The 26,525-nt window shown below is 43.4% G+C and overlaps 1 protein-coding gene across 11 annotated transcripts in view; it reads left to right on the top strand.

The window, feature by feature from the left end:
- Positions 1-26,525, top strand: part of LPIN1 (lipin 1) — an 88,362-nt gene that overhangs the window by 11,241 nt on the left and 50,596 nt on the right. For 6 of the 11 annotated variants that reach the window (XR_012834994.1, XR_012834995.1, XR_012834993.1 and 3 more), the window contains exon 2: positions 14,613-14,669. Coding sequence is in view for 3 of the 11 variants with exons in the window: in XM_075750601.1 (XP_075606716.1) it covers positions 14,613-14,669 (57 nt within the window). In the remaining 8 variants the exon portion in view is untranslated. Of the gene's footprint in view, positions 1-14,612; positions 14,670-24,812; positions 25,180-26,525 lie in introns of those variants that run through there. The other 5 variants (XM_075750604.1, XM_075750602.1, XM_075750606.1 and 2 more) reach the window with 5 other exon arrangements.

Genomic DNA, 26,525 nt, shown 5'->3' with positions numbered 1-26,525 from the left:
CCACCTTTTTTTATTCAGACACGCTCTGCCTCTGAAGTCAATTGTATCAATCATCTAAGGATGAGCCCCTCAGAAGAGTAAGATTTTGCAGGGATTAATCCAGTACACAGAATATCACCTCTGTTCTTTGCTCCTTCTTTACTTCAGTGGCAAAAGCCTGAAACGGAGCCTTTGAGCTAAGTGAGCCAAGGCTTTGAGCTAATATCTGATCCATAGAATAGTTTTAACATTTTCTTCTTTTAAATACAGACCCAGTAATGTGTCTGCATAGCCACAAAGACAAAAAAATATGTTCTTTTTCACTCTAACCCAGTCCTATAGTTGTTGTTTCAATCCATTGATTTATTAATGTTATTGTCTCTTTGGCTAAAACAGCCACATTGCAAAACTCTGTAATAGGGAAAAAATTCAGTGAGAATAGCTGTTTCATGAAGATAATTTGCTCTAATTCCCTGAAGCCCTTCTGGGCTACAAAATCCTAAAATGAAATAAATATTTTCCAATGAATTTTCATGAACAAGTTGGAAACTCCAGTTTCTGCTTTCACAGAAGTTGCATTGCTGCCAAAGGGCCTCCAAAGTGAAGGATTTCTAAACCAAAAGTGACCTCCAGTGGTCAGACACGTTAGTTATGGCTGATGCCTTGTATTTATCTGCTTGTTAGAAATGAGGCAATGTGATAATTAACAGCCTGCGGAAGCATGGCCAGTTAAATTGGATGTGTCCTTTAAAAAAAAAAAAAAAGTCACTTAATCTGGATGTAGCCTTACATCCAAATATTTTGTGTACCTGCTAACCAGTATGAAAGCTTTTCATTTATACTTTTACATCAATGTTTTATATCTCAGGGGTATTTTTGCTGCATTATGCTGGAGTATAATGCACAATTCTCTTTGCTCACCCTCTGCACGTAGTACAGCTTTGATGCTAATAGCTTCCATATAGCAATCTGCTACAGGATGCAGGTGACCTTTAAAAAGCAAATAATATATCATCAAGCATCTCAAGGTTAATTTTTACTTACACGAGCAATTAGGAGTTCTGCATAGGTTTGCTAATAAAATCATTAATTTTCCTTTAAAATCTGGAAATCATGATGGATTGCCCTATCTTTTCCTAAGTATTTTAGGATTCCATGGACTCATTATTTCTTGGATGCTTAAGGCAGAAAAACATGAGGCAGAGGTATTAGTCGGGGCTTTGTGAGATCTCCATCCCAGTAAATCCGAGAAATCTCCGAGTTCAGGCATCCCCTTTCATCACAAATGTCTGAGCACCTCCAGTCTGCCAGCTTTTGCTTAGAGGTTTTTTTGAGTCAAAGATATCTGCAGGGGGGGCTTTCCTGCAGAGGGACACTTAGGAAATATACTCTTTAATAAATAAATAAATTGCAAGAAATATTTGTATGAAATCTCTCTTGAAAAACAACAGTTTCCTTAATTTGTATTAGCCTAATTTAAAACAAAACAGGTTAAACTTGAAGGAGAGATTTCCCATAGGTATTTAAATGTCCTTCATATTTATATCCTTAGTTAAATTGGATTCACTGACCGAGACTGGTATTTTTTGGAAGGTCAGTGGAAATGCAACAGTAATTGCAACTGAGCTAATTTAAAGCAATACAGACATGTCCTTTGGTAAAAAATTTTGGTTACTCATAAATCCCATCCCCTGGAAATTTTATGTTGTGCGTGCAATTGAGGCCAAAACGTGAATGTAAGCCAAGTAAGACTTGACTTTCAGCTATGATTGAGAAAGGAACTGTAGCTCTTGGGCTAATCACTGCAGCGCTGGCCTGAGGCAGGATGACAAAGCTATTTTCCCTTGTGTTGCTGGATGAGGTTCAATAACCCACTGCAACTTTCTCAGTTGCTCCAGCTGTTGAAAGTGAATTATGCTAATAACATCTTTTGTAATATGCTTTGAGATTCATGGAGGCTGTGCTGTATATAAGAGAGGGGTAATGCGTTTAATAAAGAGATTATAAACACAATAATACTTCCCCCCCCCCCCCCCCGTAAAAAGTAACATTAAGTGAAGGGAGTTTAAATGATGGAAGAAGGAAGTTTGCTTTATTTTTCCTTACGTCTGTCCCTTCTGCTCCCCTCCAGCAGCTGTATTAGACTTGTAAAGCAGGAGCCCATGAAGACAGCCACCGAACATTTCTGCAGCAACACCTTTGGATATAAACTGTGCCATAAAGCTTACATTTTGCTCAAAGTTAATATACTTTCTCTCTCTCTTTTCCCCCTAGGGTAGGTAGGTTGTGGATAGTCAGGCCCTAATGGTATAGCTGAGAATAAGTAGCTTCCCATAACTCTTATGTGACTAGTTCACTGATTTCTATATTCCTCCTCCTCTTGTAAGCACTGCACAAATCTCAGATCATCAGGAAATGGTACAGAAAAGAAAGCTCTGTTAGGACTTGTGAAGCACAAAGAAGACAGATGGTAGAAAGGGAACGGCATTTTGTCTTGGCATAACTCTGCGATGGACAAAAAGGTGCTTTATTAAAAGGGGTTTGGCCGACATACTACACCAACCCTTCATGACTGCAAGAAGACGACCAAAGCAGGTGTCTAATTTCCTGCAGGCAGCCTGTGCCTAATGGGTGACAGGTTAGTGCTGGAGGAGAGGCAATGGTCAAGTTTCCCAACTGTTTTCTCAGCGGTTCTGGGCAGCTGGGCAGGAGAGGGAAGTTTCTGTGATGGATGAGGCACTATGAAAATTTTCTGGACTAAATATTAACCCAGTGTTTACTGCAGGACAGAGATATTTAGCTTTTGCACGGACCGGGCACTTTTCTTGTAGCCTGTAAGTAGGAAAGGACTATCAGCGGGACAGCTTGTGGTGATGGAGCCAGGTTTGGAAGAAAGGCTGGGCCGGGATGGGGCGTTAATGGCGAGAGTGAAGCAGAGTCGGGGTGTGAGGGATGACAGATCCAGAGGGGTGGGTGCACTGGCTTGTGGGGAAGAGGTTTCCCTTCCACAGGGCATCCGTATAAGACATATGCCAGAGCTAGGCTGCATCCAGCCCAGCAATGCTTTCCCTTACCTTTCGGCAGGAGCTGGAGGGATTTTTCACCCTCCACTGAGGAGGACTGCCGAAGGCCAGAGGCATCAGCCTTTAGCCCTTCCTCGCACGGCATCTGGGGGAGGAGCCCCAGTCCCAGCTGCTCCAGGGATTCATCCCCACAGCTTCCCTGGGCCTCCCACCTCCTGCTTTCCCATGGACTCATTTCATCTCCACCCACATCAGAGGGAGTGAAATAGGGTGCTGCAGGGTTTTTTACCGCATTTGTGTTCAGTGGAAGGAGAGGAAATCCCTACAAAAGGGCTTGTTTCCCCAACTACAAACAACGGTGTTGGAGTAAATCAATCCTTGAAATCGTCTCTACCTCTCCACTGCCTACAGAGGGAACTGTAAGCTCGCTTAGGTTTCTGCTAAGGTTAGGGAACGTGCTGCTCACTGGGGATTTTCGTGACATTTCCACATGGACGAGGCAGTTCCTCACTTCAATTGGCTTCTGCCAGTTCACAGATATTGAAAAACGGTGGCCTTATGTGCTTGGTAATGCCGGTGGGTTATTTTCTGCTTTGTCAAAGGCCTTTATAAATCCCCAGACAAGCGTCCCTGAAACAAGGACATTGGGAGTGCTGGAGCTGACATACCTCCTGACCGCTCGCCGGCCCTGCGGCAGCTGGGCAGCACGTTCCTCACCCTGCCATACACATCAAGCAAACTTTTCAGCTCATCCTACACTGCCTACATTAAAGACATCTTGTTCCTTATTATATTGATAAAGCTGGTGACAAGCAGCAGACGATGAATGACTGACCAGACTTTTGAATGTTAATCTTTGGAAATCCTTCGCTTTCTTAAATTAGGGAGGATTGCACAAAAGAGACACCCTAGCACAACCTCTTTGTTTTGTCCCTGTACAGTGTGTAGTGAAATGGGCCACCATTAAAGCTTCTAAGCAGTGCTGAATGCCAGCAAACAGCAGTATAAAATGTGAGTCTTCGTGCACTTTCTTTTCCTTTGTAAACCCTGGATAATTTAATACTGACAAAAAATGAAGCTCTTTTCACTGCTGTACAGATTTTCAGGATGTATTTGCATTTGCTTTTTACCTTTCCATTGCCCATGAGAGCTTTGCCAAAGAAAAGTTGACCGTTTCACAGAGCTGCAACTCCTGATGGACGCGGTATGCTTTAGGCAAGGTACAAAAGCAGATCTATCCTGTGGGGGAGAAGGGTGAAAAATGTAAAGGAAAAGAATAGTTATGGAAATGGTCTTCCCAAGACAGGCCAGAGGTCCATTTACAGAAAACAGGTTGTATTTGAGCGCTCTATGTTGTGCCATCTTTAGGTAGCTCAGATGGGTCATGCTCTAGCAACGCCACACTTCCTGTTGATGAGACAGGGACTGCAGATCTTTGTTATGGAGGTCTAAGGATCTGATCCCACCTAAGAAAGGTGGCCTTGAAGTCAGGGGTACTATTCTCCATCATTAAAGTCAGATAGGTACATCTGGGCTGAATATAGGAGGGTTGTTATGTTAAACGTCTCTGCATTTGTCATGGTTTAACCCGTCAGGCAGCTAAAACAACCAAACAGCCGTTCGTCACTCCCTGCCCAGTGGGATGGGGAAGAAAATTGAAAAGAAAAGGGTAAAACTCATGGGTTGAGGTAAAGACAGTTTAATAGGACAGAAAAGGAAGATAATAATAATGATAATAATAATAATGATTAAAAGAATATACTAAACAAGGGATGTAGAGCACAATTGCTCACCACGTGGAAATGATGTTCAGCTGGTTCCTGAGCTGCACCACCTGCCGGCCAACCCCCCAATTATGTACACAGCATGACGTCATATGATATGGAATATCCCTATGGCCAGTTGGGGTCAGCTGTCCTGGCTGTGTCCCTTCCCATCTTCTTGGGCACCTCCCACCTTCTTCTTGGAGGTCAGTGTGAGAAGCTGAAAAGTCCTTGACTGCTCGGCAACAGCTAAAACACCAGTGTGTTATCAATATTATTCTCATCCTAAATCCAAAACACAGCACTATACCGGCTACTAGTAAGAAAATTAACTCTATCCCAGCTGAAACCAGGACACCATTGTACACCATGGAGACTCCAAATCTAATGCTATCCCACTAACACTAACAAAGCAATCCAGACGGAGGACACCTTTCTACTCAACTGATGCTGCATAATTAAAACTGTGACCTGAGTGAGAAAGGTTCTGAAAAGGTGTAGTCCTGTGTTGCTACCTCAAGCAAAAGAAGAACAGCTGGACCTATGTACTTGCTTTCTGCGGAAATTCCTTCTCGTAGGAATAATTACATTATGGGCATTGCATAATGAAGAGAAACAAGTAAATATGCTGGAGCCTGCTACAATGAACAGATTATGTCTTGTCACTGTCTCACTTTTTGCTGGCTTTCTAATCTGTGAAGTTAATTTAAAAATGGATCCTGCCAGTCTGGAGTATCAGGAGGTGTTCATTTTTCACAGAGCAGTTAATAATCCTTCATCCATCTGAATGCAGGAGTACCTTTAAAGTCCAACCTACCTAATAAAAGATGATTCACAAAATGGAGCTTTGAATGTTTCCTTGATTTAACTTCTGGGGAAAACCAGCCCTGTGTAGGTAACAGAAATACCAGTCAGGATCCTCCACTGACAGAGATGGATGTCTGATGTCCTCGGCCATGTCGCTGGATGCTGGGGGAGGTTTGTGGCACAGGTCTTGACACTTGTCTCTCTATACTGTTCTTAAACTACAAATCCAGAAAACAGAGAGTCCCAAAGCATTCCTGAAGGCAGCTGGTTGTTGCTGTGTCAATCTGGCGCTGCTTCACCACCAGCCTAGCAGCAATGGCATCTTCAGGAGTGTGAAATAAACACTTGTAGTTATTGTTAGGACCTGTTGCTCTGTTCTCGGGTCAGGCAGCCCCGTGCGCCCCGTGCGGAGCATCTGCTGGTGATGTTAACTGCATTCTGTACAGCTGGGGGTCTGTAAAGCTTTACCCATAGCATTGCACTGCCTGGAGAAAAACTATACGACATTTAACAAAAGAGAGTGATAGGTGCCAGGCCACTGAGTCCGGTTTAGGCAAAATACTGAGGGAAGCAGGAGAGGCAGGGAACCTCTAAAAGTGTGACATTGTTACATGGTGGAAGAATTTAAAAGTCAACCCAATTATTTTAGTATTAATTAAAGCCCAGTTAAGCCCAAGGGATTATTAACATGTTTTAAAATATTTCTAAAGACTTAAAGCTTTCTATATGAACAAATACTAAACTTGCGCCACAGGAATGATATGCTCCTGCCCCATTGCATTCTGTGACGCTTCTGCCCAAGAATTTGAGTCAAAAACTTCCTCTTGTTCTGCATGTGCTGTTTATCTATTCGTCAGCAAAGTTGTAGCTTATTTTGATTGGTTTTTATGACCGCCTCCTTCTTCCTAGAAATAGTCCTGAACAGTGTGTCGCGTTAGTGAGAAAAACAAATCACATGTGACGAAAGGCACACTTTGCTTTCCCCTCCTCCTTATTTTCTGACCTCCTGGATAAAATCCAGCAGGGAACTGCTTCCAAAGTCTATTTATGAACTTGTGTTTACTTCTACATACACGTAGTCTTTACTACATGTGAGCCCTGTGTACTGACCCAAGGAACTCAGAACCTTTGTGAACACTGAAAAATTCAGTTTCGTAACAGTAGTCTGAGGTTGATACTGTTTTCTCTATTTTATATTTAAAAAAGCAGAAGCTGGGTTGTGCAGCAGAGCACAGAAAGCCTCGATAGTGCCAGCTGCAATGGAAGTTTCCAAACTTCCCGACCCACCTCTCAGACGTAGGATTGTTTTACCTCTCCTGTTGTTTCCACTTCAGAAATCTGATCTTAGGACAGAAGTTCTGTCCTCTCCATATTACAGACATACCCAAGTTCCATAAAATGACCTAAACTTACTTCCTAAAAAGCTGTGGCTAGCAAATGCCTTTAAAAAAACTGTGAAGACTACTTATAAGACAATGACACATTTTATCTGCAGTTAATAACATGCGTGTGAGGCTTTAAGATTTGACTGCATGAAAGGTTTGAAAGAATCATAGCAAACCTGTTTTTTCCCAGATGGATAGAGAAAAGCGGAAAAAACCCTCATGTATATTTTAATTCACTTGCACTTTAACGCAGGCTTGTGTTCACTCTTTCAAACCTGTCATGAAGCCATATCTTGAAATCTGATGTGCACATTACTCTGTTGGTACACTTGCTGACTCGATGGTAACTTACGCATAAGTACTTAGATATCAGTACTGACTCGAGGCAACTTCAGTCTGTGGTGAAATTTAATCTGCTCTAAATAAATTGCATTCTGATGGGAAGCTTACCACAAATCAATGGGCAGGGGGATGGGAAGCATCACCTGCACTCTAAAATAGCGATGATACCCAAGGGGAAGACCTCTGAGTGGAAGTCTATAAGCAAAAAAAGTGAGTAAACAGAGACAATAAAAAGCCCAGCTGATTTTTAAAGGCCGGCCCCAGATGTGACCATTGCCTCCCACTTGCTGCTGTGACATTTATGCTGCTGCGGAGGCAGCTGAATCAGGCGAATGGACAAAGGGTTCAATTCACAACATGAAAGGCTCGTACAGCTTTTCAGTGTGCAGCACCCAGTTTTGTGCCTGTCATCTTCCTAACCCCATCCCCAGTCCTGACACTCATGCCCGGATTTACACAGAAAACAAATAGGATCAGGGAAATGCTCCTTTCCAAAAGCTGCCCACAAGCTTCTGTAAAGTATTTGTACGTGACCTATGGCAAAATTCGCTAGCAAGTGAAAACACACACAAACTATGCCCTGTGTTATTTAAAGAGCAGGCAGCAGCACAGCAGTTATACCAGGTTTTATTCCTGTGTACTTCTGGGTGCTGCAGAGCCTGAGGATCCAGCGTGTGTCACAAACCCAGTTTCTCAAGCCTGTAAACAAGACTGCTCCGGGTTTAGCTCTGCTGCCCTGCTTGTTTGACCAGAATATGTCTGAACTAAGCCAAGAGCTTCTTAATAGCTCCTTCCTTTTTTTCTTCCTGAGGGTCCTCTGTGTACATGACTAAGCACGTATCTGGTGTCTCAGAATGGATACCAATGGCGCAGGCATCAGCTTGGTCTGTTCTCTATTTATCATGAAAAACCAAAAGTTTCCAAATTCTCCATGGGTGCAAATTCCATATTCTGCTGGATCTAGCTCTGAACTCCTCTGCCTTAACAGTGAGGGTCTGGATGACCCAAAGCTTGCCACAAAGCTAAGCCCAACATGCAAGGGCATGTACGGTGCAGATAGCACAATCATGCAGCTCCATCACCCCCCAGCTTTCTGCCCCTAACTGTGAGGAGGAGGCAGTCATTTTAACAGTCCTCTGATGAAAGACATGTATGGCCTTCCGCCGTGGTCCAGTGGAGAGCTGCAGCCAGCAGCGCCCATTTCCAGGTGTGACGGTGAGGCTGCCTTGTAAAGGAGAGGGCTGGGAGGCCCCTGGGTCTGGAAAGGCTGAAGCCACGAAGGACGGTATGATGATCGGGTGATGTTTCCACATCACCTCATGAAACACCTTTTGGTAGCCTGGGGTAGTTCGTAAGAGAACATTCCCAGGTGCGGTGTTAACTGCAGTCATTAAAATATCCGCCAAAAGCGATCTGCAGGCGTGGTGGTGGGGCCACCACGTCAGCCAATGGAGGCCACGGTCAAACACGCTCCTCCAGTGGAATGGTTTGGTGGAGATGAGGAAATGGCCTTTATCAGCTGTCAACAGATATGTCACAAGATTTTAGATAAACAGCTGATAAGTCTTGCCGTGAATGACTAACGTGGGGTTAAGGAATGGGAGGAGCTGGGCAGAAAGAATTCAGACCTGGCATGAGGCACGGGGCTGGGAGGGTGTGTAGCACAGACTGGCGCTGGAGTCTCGTGGGTTAACCCAGTGCTGGGACATACGCGACGAGGTGCCTGGATAAATAATTTAACTGCCCTGTAGTGCCCCTCCTCCAGTGCTTAGTATTACCTTTACTCAAACTCACTTTCAAATGTGGTTAGCAAACCACCATGCCTGGGCTCTGCTGCAGATCACAGCAGTCCAACAGTTCCTTTTCTCCCACTGATGCTTAGCAAGAAGATTGGAGTTCCAGGACAGAAATGCCATGAATATTATTACTTTTTTAATGCTGAGATTGGATTCAGCGTAAGTCTAGATTTTAAAATACATTAGGAGCTTGAGGTAGTGTAAAAGCAGCTACCTGTATTTTCAGCGGTGTCGATGCAGGGAGAACATTGTGCTTGTGCTGTCCCTGGAGCAATGCAGGCTGTGAGGGCTGGGCAAGTGAGGAGGCTCCAAGCTGCTTGGGATCATCCCACCCCTATACCTGTGCCTCTCCAGGTGATGCTTTGGGACCCTGGAGCTACTGAAGTGCTTGAGCATCCTTTGACTTGAAAGCAATGATACAGGCCAAGTTTGAGTGAAGTGATAAAGCAGAACTGGTTTCTTGCTGGGCCTCCTCCACTTCCTACAATAAAGCTTGACTATGATTTTCATGTTGTAAAGTACTGTGCTGTGCTGATGTCCATGTGCTGTAGCCTCCTATATGGCCTCCTATAGACCAGCAGCCATATTTTGGTAGCCTTCTTGTAGAAAGTAAACGTAGACAGCAATTCTTTGGCTTGGTGGGTTAAGACATTGGGCCATTTGACTGGGAACTCACTACTGCAATTTCTAGCAGAGCTCTCTGTAGTTACGTTTCTTTCACATTATTTACTGATGTCCCAAGTTTCACCTGACTCTAGTTACACCTCTCCAGAAAAACTTAATATTGTCAGTCAAACCTGACTATTCTACATACTAGGAAATGGTTTTCTTTCTTTAGGTCATTGAGCAAGATAAGTTGGTCATGTGATGAACTTAGGATTGTCATCTTCTCTTAAAAGAAGGCATCCCTCCTTCCTCTTTGTTGCTTGAAAGATGGTCTGTAGTGGAGATAGCATCCCCTCATCAAAGGCACTGCCTCTGGGTGCCTGTGAAAGAACCGATCAGCTCCTTTGCCCTAGGCACCCACGCTACAGAGAAAATGTAAGCCACCTCTGGGCATCAGAGGTGGGTATTATCATTATTTTTTTAAATCAGTTGCCCCTCAAGGGAAGAAATAGGATGTTTCTATCTGGTATTAGCAGCAACGAAGCACACATACAGTATGTACTTAACTACATCAAGAGGCATGATTACTGTAGGAAGCAGATTAAAATTAGCTGAGTAATTCACAAATGAGTAACTTTGTTTACAACATCTGTTGCATCAGTGTGATGAGTTAAACACCAGTCAGGTGATATCATGAGATTGAGTCGGAAGTTTGAGACAGAAGAGCCTGTTAGGTCACCCAGCCTGTCCTTTGACTACTCTGCCGCTACGCTGCTACTACAAGCTTCCCTACAGCTCATTTCTGCACTATTTTCTTAGATTCAAAACATTTCATTTAACAGAGTTTTTGCCGCCAGCTTCTGTATTTTTTCCACTGCGAGATTTCATTGCTAGGAAAGAGCTCCTGAAAATGCAGCCTCATCCTGCCATCTCACTTTATCACAGAATAATAGAATACAAGGCTGGAAGAGACTCAGAGATCATCCGGTCCATTTCTATGCCTACAGGGAAATTCAACTATAATTAAAACATTTCTGACAACTGTGTGTTCAGCCTGCTCTGAAAGATCTCAGCCTCTTCTGGCAAGCCATACCAGAGCTTGCCTACTCCTGGTATTATAAAGTTTTCCTAATGCCTAAATGTTTCCTGTTGCATTTCATGCTCACTGCATCTCCATATCTCTCCCAAGGAGACATGGATTACAGTTACCACCTTTTCATTTTTTCCTTGCAATATTTTTATATAAGACATATTTTTCATTCTAGTGAGAGTATGAAGTATAGACTAATCTGTTGTTCTGCAGATATCATGCCATAATATCTGTTATCTCTGAATCTTCTCTTGGTTTACTCCATCTTGTATCAGTTATGAGAAATCTCTTAATTCTTAAACACTTCATATTTAGCTGGGAAAAGTACAGCTTGGCTTCATGCTCCCAGACTGACCAAGATAGGGTCATAAAGTTCTTCTTTAGGGGTGAAAAGGCATGTTTTGCTTCGCACCACTTTACAGTTTTCTTATGAACATTAATGAATTTAGTCTGACAGTTTAGGAGGATATTATTCCTGTTAGATATCAGGAGAACTGAGCAACAGGGCTTGTGATATGTCCACACTCCTGGAAGGATAAACGTTTAGATAGCTCCAGAGGAGATCTGGATCTCTTGGCTACACTGGTGCTAGTGAACTAAACGGTGACAGGGCCCATCCTACAGCTTTGATGCTACTTGGTATGATCTAGTCACCTCTGTGCTATTAAGCTCCTTCAACCCCCAAAACCAGCTGGCCCCACTCAGATGCCTGTTGGAAATGTTCTGTGCTCATTCCCAAGGGAACTGCTAGCTGGCTGGGGCTGCAGCTGTGCCAAGCACTGTTCTTCCAGCGCCAGGACACAGACCAGAGTGTCCCAGAGCCTCCGCCTGTGCCTTGACTCTGTTTAGTTTTCTTGTACAGGAATAGCCCTTGTGTCCTATTTCACTAGCTTAAGCACAAGGTCGTCTTTTCCCTACGTTCGCTTTGTTCTTTAAGGTCAGCAGGGTGACTACAGACACTGGCACAGCTGAAGAAAATGTCTGAGGCATTGTGTCTGCTTTAAAATGATTTTTATGACTGACTCATGTCAGTTTGTGTTTCCAAGCTTACTAAATAGGAAAGGCAGACAGATAATTTATAACAGTCAGTCTAACAATGGACAAAATATCATTCAATACATACTAAATTTTTCCATTAATTGCAAGACTGAATGAAAGCGCCTTAGGGTTGTTTTTCAAATGTGAGCAGAGGCAGAGATTAGACAACTCTGATGATCAAATACTTAACTGCAACATTAACTGTACTTTTAAACTGCTGGCAGGGATCCTGGAGAGTCGCGTGGTTGTTACACCAGTACACAAAGAATGTTTCACAGGACTGACTCTGATCAATCTTTTTCAGAGGAACTGAATGCACAGGCAGCAGCACTATTGTACGATTACCAACTCTGTTGTAACACACAGTTGACTGCTCTGCTAATGAAACATACTGTTTTCCTGTGGCAGTTCCTATTATTGTGTTTCTGAGATTTATTTATTTAATCGTGGATGTGATTTATCAGGAACTTTGCTTGTTTTTAAGAAAGAAAGAAAAGGAAAAAGAGAGGGAGAGAAAGAGGGAACAAAAATGAGGAAAAGAGAAAGAGAGAGAAAGAAAGAGAGAGAGAAAGAAAGAGAGAAAGAAAGAGAAAGAGAGAAAGAGAAGGAAATAGAGAAAGAGAGGAAGGAAGGAAGGAAGGAAGGAAGGAAGGAAGGAAGGAAGGAAGGAAGGAAGGAAGGAAGGAAGGAAGGAAGGAAGGTCCAGTCCTTTAATGAATATAGGTATTTGAAAATAAATCTATTCATCTGAGCTGTTTTCTAGTTGGGTGGACTCCAGACCAGACTGCAAAGTCTGGGGAGAGAGGAAGGAAGAAGGGATGAATTAGTACAAAACCCCTTGATCCAGTCTGCCAACATGTCCCTGATGTTGGAAGTAAGAAGGTGGCACATCCTAGTTTACTGCCTGCCTTCACAGCCGTGCCTTCCAGCCCACCCCCAAAGCAGCTACTCAGCAGCTACTGGACCCACCAGCGTGCACAGACTGCAGATTGCTACCCAAACTGGTTCTTGTTTTGCATAGCTGATTTCCTTTGGGAAATCCAGAGGGTACAGCCAGGCTGTGGGACAGACATTTTTCAGGGTATGAACCCAGTTGTTCCTCAAACACTGCATCCAGCTGGCACATCTGGGTTTCATTATTACATGGTCAAGAAATGGACAGGGCTGGCACCTCTCCCTAGGAGGTGGAAGTGCTCCTAGAATTAAAAAAGTGACAAAGACTAGAGACATACACTGAGACCTATACCTCAGACTGTGTAAAATGGGATGAAACTGTAATATTTCACATTCTAAAATATTTAGCATTATCACTTAGCAGTCAACTGCTATGATATCTTCAAACCACTATCTTGGTCAACAAAGCAGCAAGGTATCTCTTAAACCCAAACAGGCACATGCAACAGGAAAATGTAATTATATTAAATCCAGCATTTGCATACCACACACATCTGTATTTCAATTAATAATTTAGCTTGCAAAAGCATTTCTGTTCATGTAATTATTGATGCAGTGGTACCAGTATTTTTGTTCTGCTATGAGAATAGATAGGATCGTTTTGTTGTTAAAGCAATGGGCCAGATGGAAAGAGATCTGTTTCTAATTTTGATGCTAGGCTTCCTTTGTAACACAGAGTAAGTCATTTAATCAGGGTGTATTTCAGTTTCTTCATTTGGAAAATGGAATTAATAATACCTCCTGGCCCACAGGGTTGTTGAGAGACTCAATAAATTGTGTTTGAATAGTGTGGTGCAATCCCTAATGCAAGGTATTATCGTGAACAGAGAAGGGCTATGTGCCAGACCTCTACTGTGTTTTCCTGATAGTGCCACCCCAAAGTTACTTCTCATGTCACCCACACGAGAAGTTATTCTAATTATACATATAGCAGAGGATGTGAGTGAGTGTAATGAACATTAATGGAACCTTTAAGAACTGCACCTACCAGAACTAGGTGAATTTATTTCTCTAATGCTTATTTTACTATTTCTGATTCCTCCTTATTTGTTACTGTTTCATTAGCAATATTTAAATGGGAGATAGTTCAGAAAGGGATCATTTAATGCCTTTTCTATTTGCTCAGTAAGATTCCATTGAGTATTCTGGCTGTCGCATAACTTGAGAATAATAAAGAGTAAAATAAGTTGGTTTTGCCGGTGAGCACTTCTGCTTGAAAAATTCTGAGATTTGACTATGAGGGAATATGAACGTCTTCAGAACATACACCACCAGCAAACTTGGTATATTGGGTTTGGCTGAGCTGGAGTTACATTTCCCCACAGCAGCCCTCACAGCGCTGTGCTGTGTATTGGTAGCCAGCAGGGTGTTGGTAACACACCAGGGTTTTGGCTACTGCTGGCACAGAGCTGGCACACACCAAGGCTGTCTCTCCAACATTCTTTCTCAGCAGTAGGCTGGGGGTGGGCCAGATCTTGGGAGAGGACACAGCCAGGACAGCTGACCCAAACTGACCAAATGGATATTCCATAACATATCCTAGAGTCATAGAACCATAGAATGGTTGGGTTGGAAAGGACCTCAAAGTTCCAACCCCCCTGCCATGGGCAGGGACACCCTCCACTAGACCAGGTTGCCCATACAACCTGGCCTTGAGCACTTCCAGGGAGGGGGCACCCACAACTTCTCTGGGAAACTTGTTCCAGTGTCATCCAAAGTATTCATTAAAGCAGCTGGGTTTCAAGGACCATCATTGAGGCCTGGATACATGAACTTCTGTACACAGTTAATTAACCATATTATTCCTCATTATTCTTTGTTTCTTTCAGATTCCACTGATGAAAGATCCCGGTTGGATTCGAAATGTCTGGACTCGCAATCTAAATGTAGGAATTCAATTGTTCGTTTGGTTTTTAACTCCAGTGCCTGAGGGCAGGCCTAGCATGAAGCCTGGTGGGTCTTTGTGAAAAGAGGATAAGGCAGTGGTTAACTCTTGTTCACCTGCTGGTACCCAGCACAACATGTCCAAGTGTCACCCTTTGGACACTGTCTTACTGTATGTCCACTGTGGTATTATTATTCCTGTGAAAGTTTGGGTGGCTCTGTGAAACTGGTGGCCCTCATGTGTGGCTCGTATGAGTGGGTTAAGAATAGAAACAGCACAAAAATTTGGAAATTGGGCATTTGTCCTGGGCAATAAGAACAGAATCAGCAAAGCTGTGGCAAATGTCAGAAATGAGGCATGTCCCAAGCCAGGGAAAATGTGCCCAGATGCCACTGCTGCTGTTCTGCTGGAAGGCATAGAGCACATCTGCGAGGTGGTGGTCTTGGGGCACAGCCACGAATTGGACAGAAGAATCATTCAGAAGAACTAATAAGAGAGGGAGAATGGCACTTCCCATGCCAGTTACAGAACTGCCACTGCTGAACAATTGGTGAAGAAGGGAAAAGACGAAGGTCCAGGAAACAACCTGATGATTTGCTAAGTGACTCTGACTTGTATTCCTCAGCAGTGACCTACTGTTACAGTGATGGTGGGGCAGAATATTTAGAGGCTGACGTTTGAAATCACAGGTAGGACCACAGCACTTCTACCCAGCACTGAGCAGTGCCACGTAGACACATCCATTTAGCTGAACTATCGGAGTCACTCTAAAGCTCTGCGTAGGTTTCACAGGAGATGGATTAACCTGGGTGGAGTATAATGTTAGCAGAACTATACTGCTATCTCATGTAGATCCCACTCAAGTGTTTCCATACAACCTACCTAGTGCAGTATAGGATATGCTGCATGGTTTATGGAGGAACCTTCCCAATCCAGGAGTCTATAGCAACTCACATGTAGCTCTTTGGTGTGCTAGCTGGTTGGTACAGCCTGGCAGCTTTTCAGTTAGGGTCTGGCAGATGTAGGTCAAGATTTCCATGAAGGTATGTCAACTTTTACAAATTGAGGATCTAACCTTTGTGATGAGTTTGATATTAGCAATGTCATGTGAACTGGAGAGGTGGATAAGTCAAACAGGCAGTTTGTAAAGCAATACTATGGATGAGATGTTTCTTTTCCAAACTTGGAGAACATTTGGATCTGCATTCAGGCGAGATTCTGAACTTTACAAGAACATCTCCTGGGTAACCAAAGCATGTCACGTGAACTTCTCCTGTAACTTTGAAAGAACTGAGGATAGTGCATTCTTGCAGTAAGATTACACTTTAAGAAGTATCAGTTTATGTTTTATTTGGGCAAAATTTTGAATTCATTTTTATATATCATTATTATGCTGTTTGTCCTAGATTACTCATAACATAGTACAGAAGTACATGAAGAAGAGGAGGAGGAAGAATTTTGTAACATGGATATGCTCTATTTAAAACGTGCTACACAGAAGGGAGATCATGGGAAATTAGCAAATCACTGACAATAAAAAAATCCCAAAGATTTTGCAGACAAAAGACATGTTCGCACTAAGCTGTGCCTGTGTCTGTACAGACATGTTAGCAGTATGAAACAGAAAGTGAGAGAACCCCATCCAACTGAATCTGCCAGAGGAAGCAGAATTACACGGGATAAATTGCATCTGACCTGGACAAGGTAGATCAGCAATAAGCATGATCCCAAGCAACATGCAAAACACACAGGGTGAGTGAGCTGGGCTGTCACCAAGGGCTGCAGGGGAGGGGCATCTGGTATCACTGGGATGACCGCACAGGGAGGCTTTTTGGTGTGCCCAAATTGCAGTGTGGGGGTGGGCATGGGGAGAAACAGGGTGTCTGGAGTTCAGATCAGAAGCAGACATGTACCTTGACATGACTCTGAGCTACCTGTGGGTATGACTTTGTTTTTTATTCTATTAAATAGAATTATTTTCTGTATTTTCTGACCAGGCCTTTGTCTCTTCTTGTATTATGGCAGAACTTGATACAAAGCAGATGCTTGCCTGTTCCTAGCATTGCTTTTTTAAAATACAGAATCCACCTGTTTGGAAAAAATGAGCAAGACCCTTTGCTTGTGTAACACAGAGTTCACTGGCTTGAATGGGATTATGGTTTTGTGTGAACAGAGCATCAAGTCTGATACTTTTCAGATTCTAAACTCACTGGGATGGGAATTCTCTTTGCGCGTGATATGCTGAACACAATGTCACTGATGTGTGCGTAATACTAAAGCTTATGTTGCTTTTGTGGGCCGAAGCTGCTAGGTTCGAGAGACTGTTCATGGTATGTAGATTTGTCAGCAGCAGATGATAAACCGTACGGTAAACTGTAACAAGGGTAGCCGGAATGGGGCAAAGCCTCCGATGAATTCTCAGATTTGCATAATCAAATATGTAAAGCATATAGCCTGCCAGGACAAAGGCTTTCTACTAATGAAATGGATTCCACTAATTTCACCGAAGTAACTAATTTCCATGGACTTATGCAAAATGCTTATATATAAGAAACACTGCTGCCAAATTTATGGAATAAGGACAAATGATTTTCACAGAGTGCTAATTCTTGAATGCAGCCATTTTCTTGAAATAACCCTGACAATGTAATTTTTAAAAACGTTCTTGTAGGTATGTGCAAGTGCTTGTAAGTTTTTCCCAAACTGTGAACAAAAATACATGGATGCAGAGCTAACCCTCATTGGCTTTTATGTAAGGGCAGAGTCTGGAGAACGGTCAGTAGAGCAGGCAGAGTTGATTACACATTCATTTACAGAATTTTAATACTGGACCAACTAAAATAGTTTCAAATTTCTCAGTTCAACATTGAATTAGATTTCCTTATAATGGGTTATTGCCTCCTGAAAGCCATTCAGATGTGTTATACTTTTTGGCCAGATTACATATCCATAATAATCCCCCTTTAAGGCAGGTGTTTCATTTGCAAAAACTTTTGTGCATCTTATACATTGAGACCCATTTATATTTCAGAGTCTTTATTCAAATATTAATATTAAAATACCAAAACTTTTCCTTAGGGTAGAATTCTAATTTTTGCTCAGCTTTCAACACAACATTAAAAATCAGAAAAAGGAAATACTTCCTTTCAAGCCACAGACTGTAGTTCCTCCATTAAAGACTTCATTTTCCAAATCCCAATTGACTGATAAATTGTCACAGCAAACCTAAGTTTAGTTTTCCAAATAATTATTTTTAGACCGATGGAAGTGAAATGCTGTTTAATTGAAGTTCTAAAATAACATTCATTATCACGTTCAGGGATTGTAGTGCTGTACCACTTGTGGAGAGACTACACTCATTTCAACATGAAGAATATTTTGAGGGAAGGATTTACTACTGCATTACCAGGGACACTTCCCCCACTCATAGAAATTTGAACACAAAACTGAAAAAAAATAAACTACTGTTTTCATGACTTTGCAAAGCCAATCATCACATCTATTAGCTATATAAGTAGTCCAGATGCAGGAATCATAAAAATGAAGCCAGTTCCTCAGATAAGTTCACATAAAAATGCGTGACCTTACAGAAGATGTAAAGAAAGATCGCAGGTGCAAAACTGCAATAAATGACAATGTTTCGGCTTTAAGATACCTGACTTAGAGGCACCAGTGAGAGTTTTATACAAGTCCTCAGCCTATACCAGGAGAGTGAACTGCTTAGATAAGAGAAAGACTGCAATAAATAACCTTATTTACTGATTAATTGCCCAGACTTGATGCAAGTAATTAAAAAGAATTTATTGTCCGGTGACTGCACGTGCAGGATTTAATTCTGTACCTCAACTTGTTTCTCAGATTTCAGTACCATCCTCATCATTATTTTTATCATAACAATATACTTATGAGAAAAAATCATCCCAGAGCAGTAAGATTGTTAGCTCTGACAGCAAGCAAGACTGAAAATATAATTTGTTTAAACCAAATATACATTTAAACATTATCATTGTTCCATACATCTCAAATTTTGCCTAAAGAAATTATTATCACAAGCATTCAAAGGATGACTGTACTTTAAATCCAGAACAAGCACAGTCCTTGGCATAAACTGTAATCATTAAAATCCCCTAAAAATGCCCTAATTTGCCTACAAACTACCACTTCAAATATTCAAGAAAATCAAGTGTTACTGAGAGAAAAAGAAATTGCAAGGGGGTTGGATTATCTCACTTTTTTTCAGCAAAATCCATAGGATAGGGCTGAAGAGAATGGGGCAAAGCTTGCAGAGGCTTCCCCTTTCGCTTCACTGGGGGGAAGGAAAGCAGCCAGGCTCTGCCTCTCCTCCTGGCAGCCTGCTCCCCATCCTCCCTCTGCCTCCTGCCTGAGATTAAACCCTGTTTCATCCAGTTGATATCACAGCCTGAACTAATGACAGTACCTGAGACAGTGCGGAATTTTCTGACTTGAGAGCCGAGTAAACCAGCTTCTCGTGACTTCAAGCAAGGGACAGAGTGCCCCGTCGTTCACCTGGAGCCATGCACAGAACAACCACTTTTATACGCTTGTCCGAACAGAAGCGAAGAATTTTTCTGTCACAGTGAGAAGCACCAAATATTGTTACTTTTACTATAAAACTGACTTTAGACACGTTACTCTGTCAGTGGAGTTACTGAATGAACCTCAAGCTGAGCTCTATTAGCACTTAAGGCTTAGCCTACCATAAGAAACAGCCTTATACAAAATAACTCTTCATCTTCCTGTTACCTTACGTTGGCCATAGCTGTTACATCTTTGCTGGCTACAGAAAGAGGAACTAGTTTGCATAGTAAGGAGGTAACAATACAGTAAACTAATCAAGATGTGCTATTTTACAACACCCTGAGCAATAACAAGAACCTATTTACAAGGATAATTCAATATTGGTAGGCAGTCTGATGTAGAAATTGCAGACATGAGGCTGGGAATGAAACAACAATCTTCTCAACAGAAGGAGCTGGTTTCCAAATCTCTTTTCCTCTTCAGGGTTAAGATTGCTATTTTAGTTTGCAGGAGATGCAGTAATAGTAAAGAAAAGATTATACCCTGGGAAGTAGAGTGGCTTTGTTTGAAGTTCTCAAAGCGTGCTTTGTACTATTTTGTTCTAAACAAATAATAATGATCATCTTGCTTTTGATTTGCTGTGCTTTGAAAACAGTATTCTGGGCAAAAGCTTTGCTAGTCATGCATAGATTTACTGGACTGATGAAAAGCTAGCTTTTGAGCTGGAAAGCATTTCAGTCCAAAACAGGACAGAGGGATTTGCCATGGAGTTGTGCACGATCTCTCCTTCCTCGTATGTGTGTGCATTTAAACATCAATCGGTGTTTTGCCTGAGCAGAGTACAGGTCTATGTTTCAACATGCCTATGCAGGAATTCTGGGCTTTGGCTGAAGAAAGAACGTGTTGATGATTTCACTGTTATATCCGTAATCTTGTACATTGTGATGGCTTTGTTTTATCAGGGCTCAAGATTTTCTAACCTTTCTAAGACCTATTTAGAGAGCTCAACCTTGGTTATTTACAGATTTGGAGCTACATACTTTCTGATTAGATTGGACTGGTACAAGTGGACCTCCAGCAGGGCTGATGTATTTAGCCTCTCTTGTTCCTAATTTAAATATTTCTACAGTCTTTTGCTTTGGCCATGTTTCAATCATAGGAGTCAATAGATGCCTTTGTTTCTCAGTAGCCAAGTTTTGACTGTGGAAAGAGGTCCTAGGATATAAAGAAGGCATTGAGGTTTTCGTGGTTTTGCAGGGTTGAACATGGACCTAGAGGGAAAAGAAAGGCTCTTTTGAGAACTTTTGTCATCAAGAATTGTTGTAGTCTGAGAAGGAGAAAAAAGCTTGTCTGGTAGTTCCTTGGCTACAGATCCCCTTTTTGGGACTAGATTTGGGGGGTGGGGGCAAGGGTGGGGTGGGGGCAGGAAACATGTGCATGTGGAAACAGCATATCTGTCACAAAACTAAGCCTGAAAGTACTTGGTTATGCAATGCAAGCCCTGACGGCATGAGAGCTGATAAGCGTGTTATCATTACAGATGAGCATTTTGGTACGTGATCAGCACCTCCTGCCCTGCCTCTAATTTCAGCTGCAACAGTTCCTGGAAAATTACAGTCCCATCTTTGATTATTTGACTAAATAATCCTCTCAGTTTTCCTTTTCACCTGTCACTCCTCTGCCTCATTACTGAGTTAAACTTCATAGTACTTCTGATGACATCAGAGTCCTCCTGAGGATGATGTCATGATGTCAGAAGTGTATTGGCTAGCATGTGTGACTGTCAGCAGACACTTAGAATACTCGGGAACCGTGACCATATGGAAAGCAAAATCCAAAAGCTGAAGTTGGCACAGTGCAAGGAGCTCAGGCGGGGCAGACTTGACGGCTGGTGCAGCCCAGAAGCATCTGCCTAAATGTGACAAATTCAACACACTGCCAAAAGCAAGATGGTTTCATATGGAATAAAGTATAAAGTCTGTCCTATGTGGCTTTGTGTTGGACAAGGACAGCATTCTTTCTCTTTTCAAAGTTGTTTACTACTCAGATCTCCAAGCTCCTGATACTGAAACAGCAGGAACAGTCCATCCCAGGAACACAGACAAAGCAAAACCAGTGGGAGAGACAAAACTGGCAACAAGTTAACTCAAGGGAGCCAAACGTTTTAGAAATCTCTGCAACTAAATAACATCTACTTACACTTTAAAACAAAACAAAACAAAAACCAAAACAAAACCAACAAAACCCCTAAAAAACCCCCAACTAAATAAAGCACTAAGGGGCAGAATAAATGCCAGGATTTACATGCTACAACAACCAGCACTACTGTGCCTTCAAATGAAGGACAAAATGAAGTACTGGATAATTGGACTTGAAGGGAGAAGAAAAAGAAAGGGAAAAAATAATGTGAACGAGATAGAGAATTCAGTAGATTATTACAGGTACTGTAGGCACTGTATAAAAATATCTACTTATGCTAGGAGAACTATTCCTTTTTTAAGATGGTGGGACATTTAATTAGGTAATTCTAGAATCAGAATCCAACTACTTTCTGATGTTTACACTGGAATAAAACTAGATCAACTCTTAATTTATATTGCCTGAGCTACTCCGGGTTTAATACTAATACAGAGAATGCCAGCATCAGACTCCAGAGCTGTCTTTGCTTATGAGTTCGTTAGAAATTAAAAGATAAAAGCTCAACTTTTCTATTTACTGAATCATTTCCGCATGCACAGTGTGCATGCATTAACAATTGCAGTCCTTCATAACCCCGGTACTGTGTGCCTGAATATGAACTCCAGTTTCAGTGGGGGACAGCCAGACATTACCGACAATGTATTAAATAATTAACTCTTCAGTTTGAGTGCTTATATTGCTCACTGGCAACATACTTGCCAGGCAAATCTGGTGTCCCAAGCTAGAACTGAAAGCCTTTTTTTTAGTCCCTGCATGAACTGCTCTCTAGGAATCTGTTCCTGAGCTTTATCAAACTCTTGTAGACTTTCTTTTTTTTAACCCATTTTTATCAATTTACAGAAGACTACACATCTCAACTTTCTTCTTACTTGTTTTTTTCATTGTAACTGTGGGCCTAGATCATAGGCTAGAACTCCACTGTGCCAGAACTGTACAAACACAGAGTGAATATGTAAATCATAAGCTCTTTGGGACAGGAATCAAGAATTAAGTAATTATGGATGGATATAAACAGACCAGCAAAGAAGTGAAATAAAAAAACTTCCGTGAGCAGGTCCTTTGAAAGTTTATGAACAGTTTTAATTCAAACCTTGGGAAGCAAACTTGTGTTGGCCTACACAATGCCTTCAGAAAGAAACCTGTCAAGGGAGAAACGTTACAGAAAGAAAAACAGTAATAGTTCTGAACTTCATCATTCCTAAGTATGTTTTGGAGATGACACCACCAGGGACTATTTTCTCACAAGGGCAGAGCATGCCTCCTGATGTCCACCCTCGGCCATCCAGTTCTGTGGGTAACTCCAGATCACTTGTTAGGAACTGGCCCTGACCATACTGTCCTCAAACTCTGCATTGGGCTGAGCCAAACTCACAGCCATGGCTATGCTAAAGCTTGGTGGGTATGGAAGATTACGTACTAGTGCTTGGTCCTCTATAGAGATGTAACCACTGAGAATAGTTATACCAGTGAGAATAGTTATGAGCCGAAGTGCAGCACAAGACAAGTAAGGATTTCGGAATCGGTTGGGAGAGGTTGTTCCAGTGCAGTCATCTGAGGAACACTGCCCTCACTGCACCATAGGAAGAGAAAATATGACCTCGCACATGGAACCATTAAAAATGTAGAGCATTATTCTGTTGGTTATATTACGTCAAGGAGCAGATGGTTGGACATGATAAATAACTAAAGACAATACACTACTTCCAAAGCTGAGGGTCTAGCTTCTGAATTTCTGAAAGAAGCAGAGAAGGGTGGCTGTTGTTGAGGCCGTGGAAAGACAGTGGTTTTGATTCAGTGTGTTACAATCATGTTTTTATTTCAGTGTCATAGTGAAAGACCATAGTGGAACAGTGTGTTAGAGCAGTCCTGGATGGTGACGGCTGAAGAACACCACCCCCTCGGAGGGAACACAATTCAGAATCGTATTCCACATGGATGTGGGGAGCAGAGTGCTGGTCAGGATCCACAGACAGCACAGACACAGCTTCTTGTATGTGCGTCAGGGATGGGATTATTTACCAGCACGTCTCATTGCCTACTGACTGCCCACTGATCCTCATCAGGCTTAGACATGATATGCCTGGGAAATGAAACTGCAGGTATTTCTGAGCTCGGTTGTGTATTGTTTGTGTAATTAAGTAAACACCTTCATTCGTTGTGCCTGGGCGGAAACTGTCTTCGCTGACTTTTTTGTTCTAAACCCGAGATGAACTCATTACTGTAGCTGTGTAACTGGGAATGGAGGAGAACAAGAAGTGGAGGTTCGAGTCTGTGAGCATGCACCAGGCACCATGACCCAGCCGTTCTGTCGTAGTTGTGTGCCGTACAAGGACTAGCCATCATGGAGACAGAGTTAGCAGAACTGCAGGAGGAAGATGTGCTGGAGAAAAAGAGTTTGCAGGGTTACAACATGGTGATGACCTATAGGAGATTGCACTGAAATTGTTTTACAGTATAACTCGAAAGTTAACAGAAAACAGAAGGTTTAAGTGCTAATTACACGACAAGGAACTCTTCCCAGGCTTCAGCTGCACGTACACGTTGGGGATTAGAACATGTAGATGCACGAAATCCAGCTCTGAACAATTTGTTTTCAAGCCTAAAATTAGCAGGCTCTTCTTCAACTAATGAACTTTGATCCTTTTTTTATGCATATTCTTTGTCCTCTTTTTCCATGTTACTCTGTTTCCTGCACATGTGTTTTACACTTGGCACCACCCTCTTCTGCCTTCTGTAAACAGACGTGAAAAAGCCTGGAAGATTCCTCGATCAGTTAATTTTTATCACAGACATCCACTTCCCTATCTATAAGGCACCCAGTGTAAAAGGATGTTACAATATGGTTTAAATGGAAGAGAACCATTATCTGGTGGAAAAACTTTATTTCATCGCATCTATTTACAGCGATAAAGCATATGATACTGAAAGATGTGTTTCCTACGGCCTAGCACTCTGGGATCCCTGGCTTCAGTCGGTGCCTTTCAATGACGTGCCGACCAGGCTGGGCAGAACGATTCCCTTTTCCATCTACAGCCCTGAATAAAGGTGTTCCCTTTGCTAAACATTTTTGACATGGACTGAAATGGGCTGGGAAAAGATGAATGAAAGAAGGTATTTCTGTGATTATAATTTCAAGCTTGAAGTAATAACGGTTTAAATACACCAACAAAAATACTACCCTGAGCGGCCGAAGCTCCCCGCCGGCCCAGGCACAGCAGCGGGGGGTGAAATTGCCCCCGCCGGTCTCCGGGGGGAGCCGTGAGAGGCGCCGCGGCCCCCCGGGGCTGAGCGGGACGGCGGCCGCCCGTCCCCGGCCGCGGGATCACCTCAGCGCCGCCCCGCCGCAGGGCCGTGACGCCCAACCGCCGCCGCGCGAGGGGCCCAACCGCCGCCCCGCCCCCGTTACGCGATCGCCCGGCTGTCGGCCCCGGTGATGCGGGGGGCGGTGGCGGCGCTGCCCGCCCCCCCCCCCCCCCCCCCGGCGGTCGGTAGGCTGAGGCTGGCCTGCCCGCGGGGAGCTCCGGCGCCCCGCTCTGCCTGCGGTGCGGTCCGCCGCTGCCGTGCCCCGGCGGGAGGCGGGTCAGGTAGGGACAGCTCCAGGGCCGGGCCGGAGCGCCCTCCCCGCCCCGCCGCGCGTTCCCCGGGCGCTGCGGTCCCTCCCTCCGGGGCGGGACCCGTCCCCCTCCCCGTCTCCGTCGCCGCGGCGGGCGGCACGCACAAAGGCGGCGGCGGCGGCGGCGTGCGGAGCCTGCGGGAGGCGGCGGGCGGTAGAGGTGCGTGGTGGGGCTCGGGGCGGCCGCTGCCCGGGGAGGAGGAATGGGAATGGGAGCACTGCTCCCCGGCGCCGAGCTGGGCGGGGAAGGCCAGGCTTGCCCCGCCGAGCGTTGGAGCCGCTGGAGGCAGCGGGCCCCTCCGGCCAGGGCATCCTGGCGGGGCACTTGGTTTTTCCTTGCCGAGGAGTCCGGCTTTTGGCAGTGACAGTAGGCAGCGGAGCTGTGACCGTCGTCTGGGGTTGACAGTGCTTTGTGCACGGGGTTAGAAGGACAGGGGCAATCTGGTGCTTTCCTGGGAGGTACCCAGCGCTGGGCAGCTGCGGCGGGGGGGAGTCGGTTTGGGGTCCCCGCTCCTGCCGAGCTGTGGGAGCTTGTGAAGGCCAGCGGCCCTCTGTGCGCTACGTCTGCTTTTACGTTAGAGATGATATTTTGCCTCTCTTTGGCTGGCAACTGCTGATGCAAGTTCCTGCATTAGTGCCACTGCTTTGCTAGTACTTTCCCTGAGATGGAATAATGAAAGCAGTAATAGGCCAGAGGGATTTAATGGCATAGCAGAGCCTGGCTGGCAGTCGTGCAACTGCTACATATGAAACTAAACTTTAAGATATTTTTGGTTTCTTTTATGTATTTTTTTTTCCTCCTAGAACAGGTATTAGTTTGTCTGTTGACTAGTGTATCTCCTCTACCTTCAGGAAGAGAAAGTAAAATACAATGTATCTTACGGAGAGTGAGGAGGAGACAAAATTGTGCAATATTTTGGTTATGTCTGTCAAAAAGAGGAATTATGTAGATGCCTGCACTAATAACAGGATCTCAGCGTTGATGTTGCAGACAAACTAGCAGATAATTTTTTCTTTCACATGTAAAGTCATCAACCTCAATAGATCTATTGACCACTGATTTGGTTCACAGTTTGGAGGGGTGTTTTGGTATGGTTTGTTTATTTTATTTTCTAGATGGCTTTATCTGTGTCTCTGCTGTCTTAGGAAACAAATACTGGCAAATGTTTAGTGTATATAGATAAGGTTTTGCTGCCATCAGTGTTCCTAGTTAGAAATCCGATGAGTGTACTCCTATTACAGTAAAATGAGCCTAATTCCATGAAGAGACCCGGAGAAAAAGTGGGGAGACAGTGAAGGGGTTAAGATGGAAAAGATTCAACATAATTATGTTATGATTTTAGGCATAAAGCCATGAAAATAGCTTCTAATGGTTTTAGATACTTTCTGCTTTTCTGATAGCTCCAATTCACTAATATGGAATATAGACTACCTGATAATATCTACTTACCTGACTCAGCGTGGTCTGTTTGTAAGGAAGTTGGGCAAGTTTTGTCTTTGGCCCTT

The sequence above is a fragment of the Balearica regulorum genome, chromosome 3 (assembly GCF_011004875.1).
Source record: "Balearica regulorum gibbericeps isolate bBalReg1 chromosome 3, bBalReg1.pri, whole genome shotgun sequence".
NCBI classification, from domain to species: Eukaryota; Metazoa; Chordata; class Aves; order Gruiformes; family Gruidae; genus Balearica; species Balearica regulorum.
Note: the sequence above shows the minus strand (reverse complement) of the source record. Positions and strands in the feature narration are given on the sequence as shown.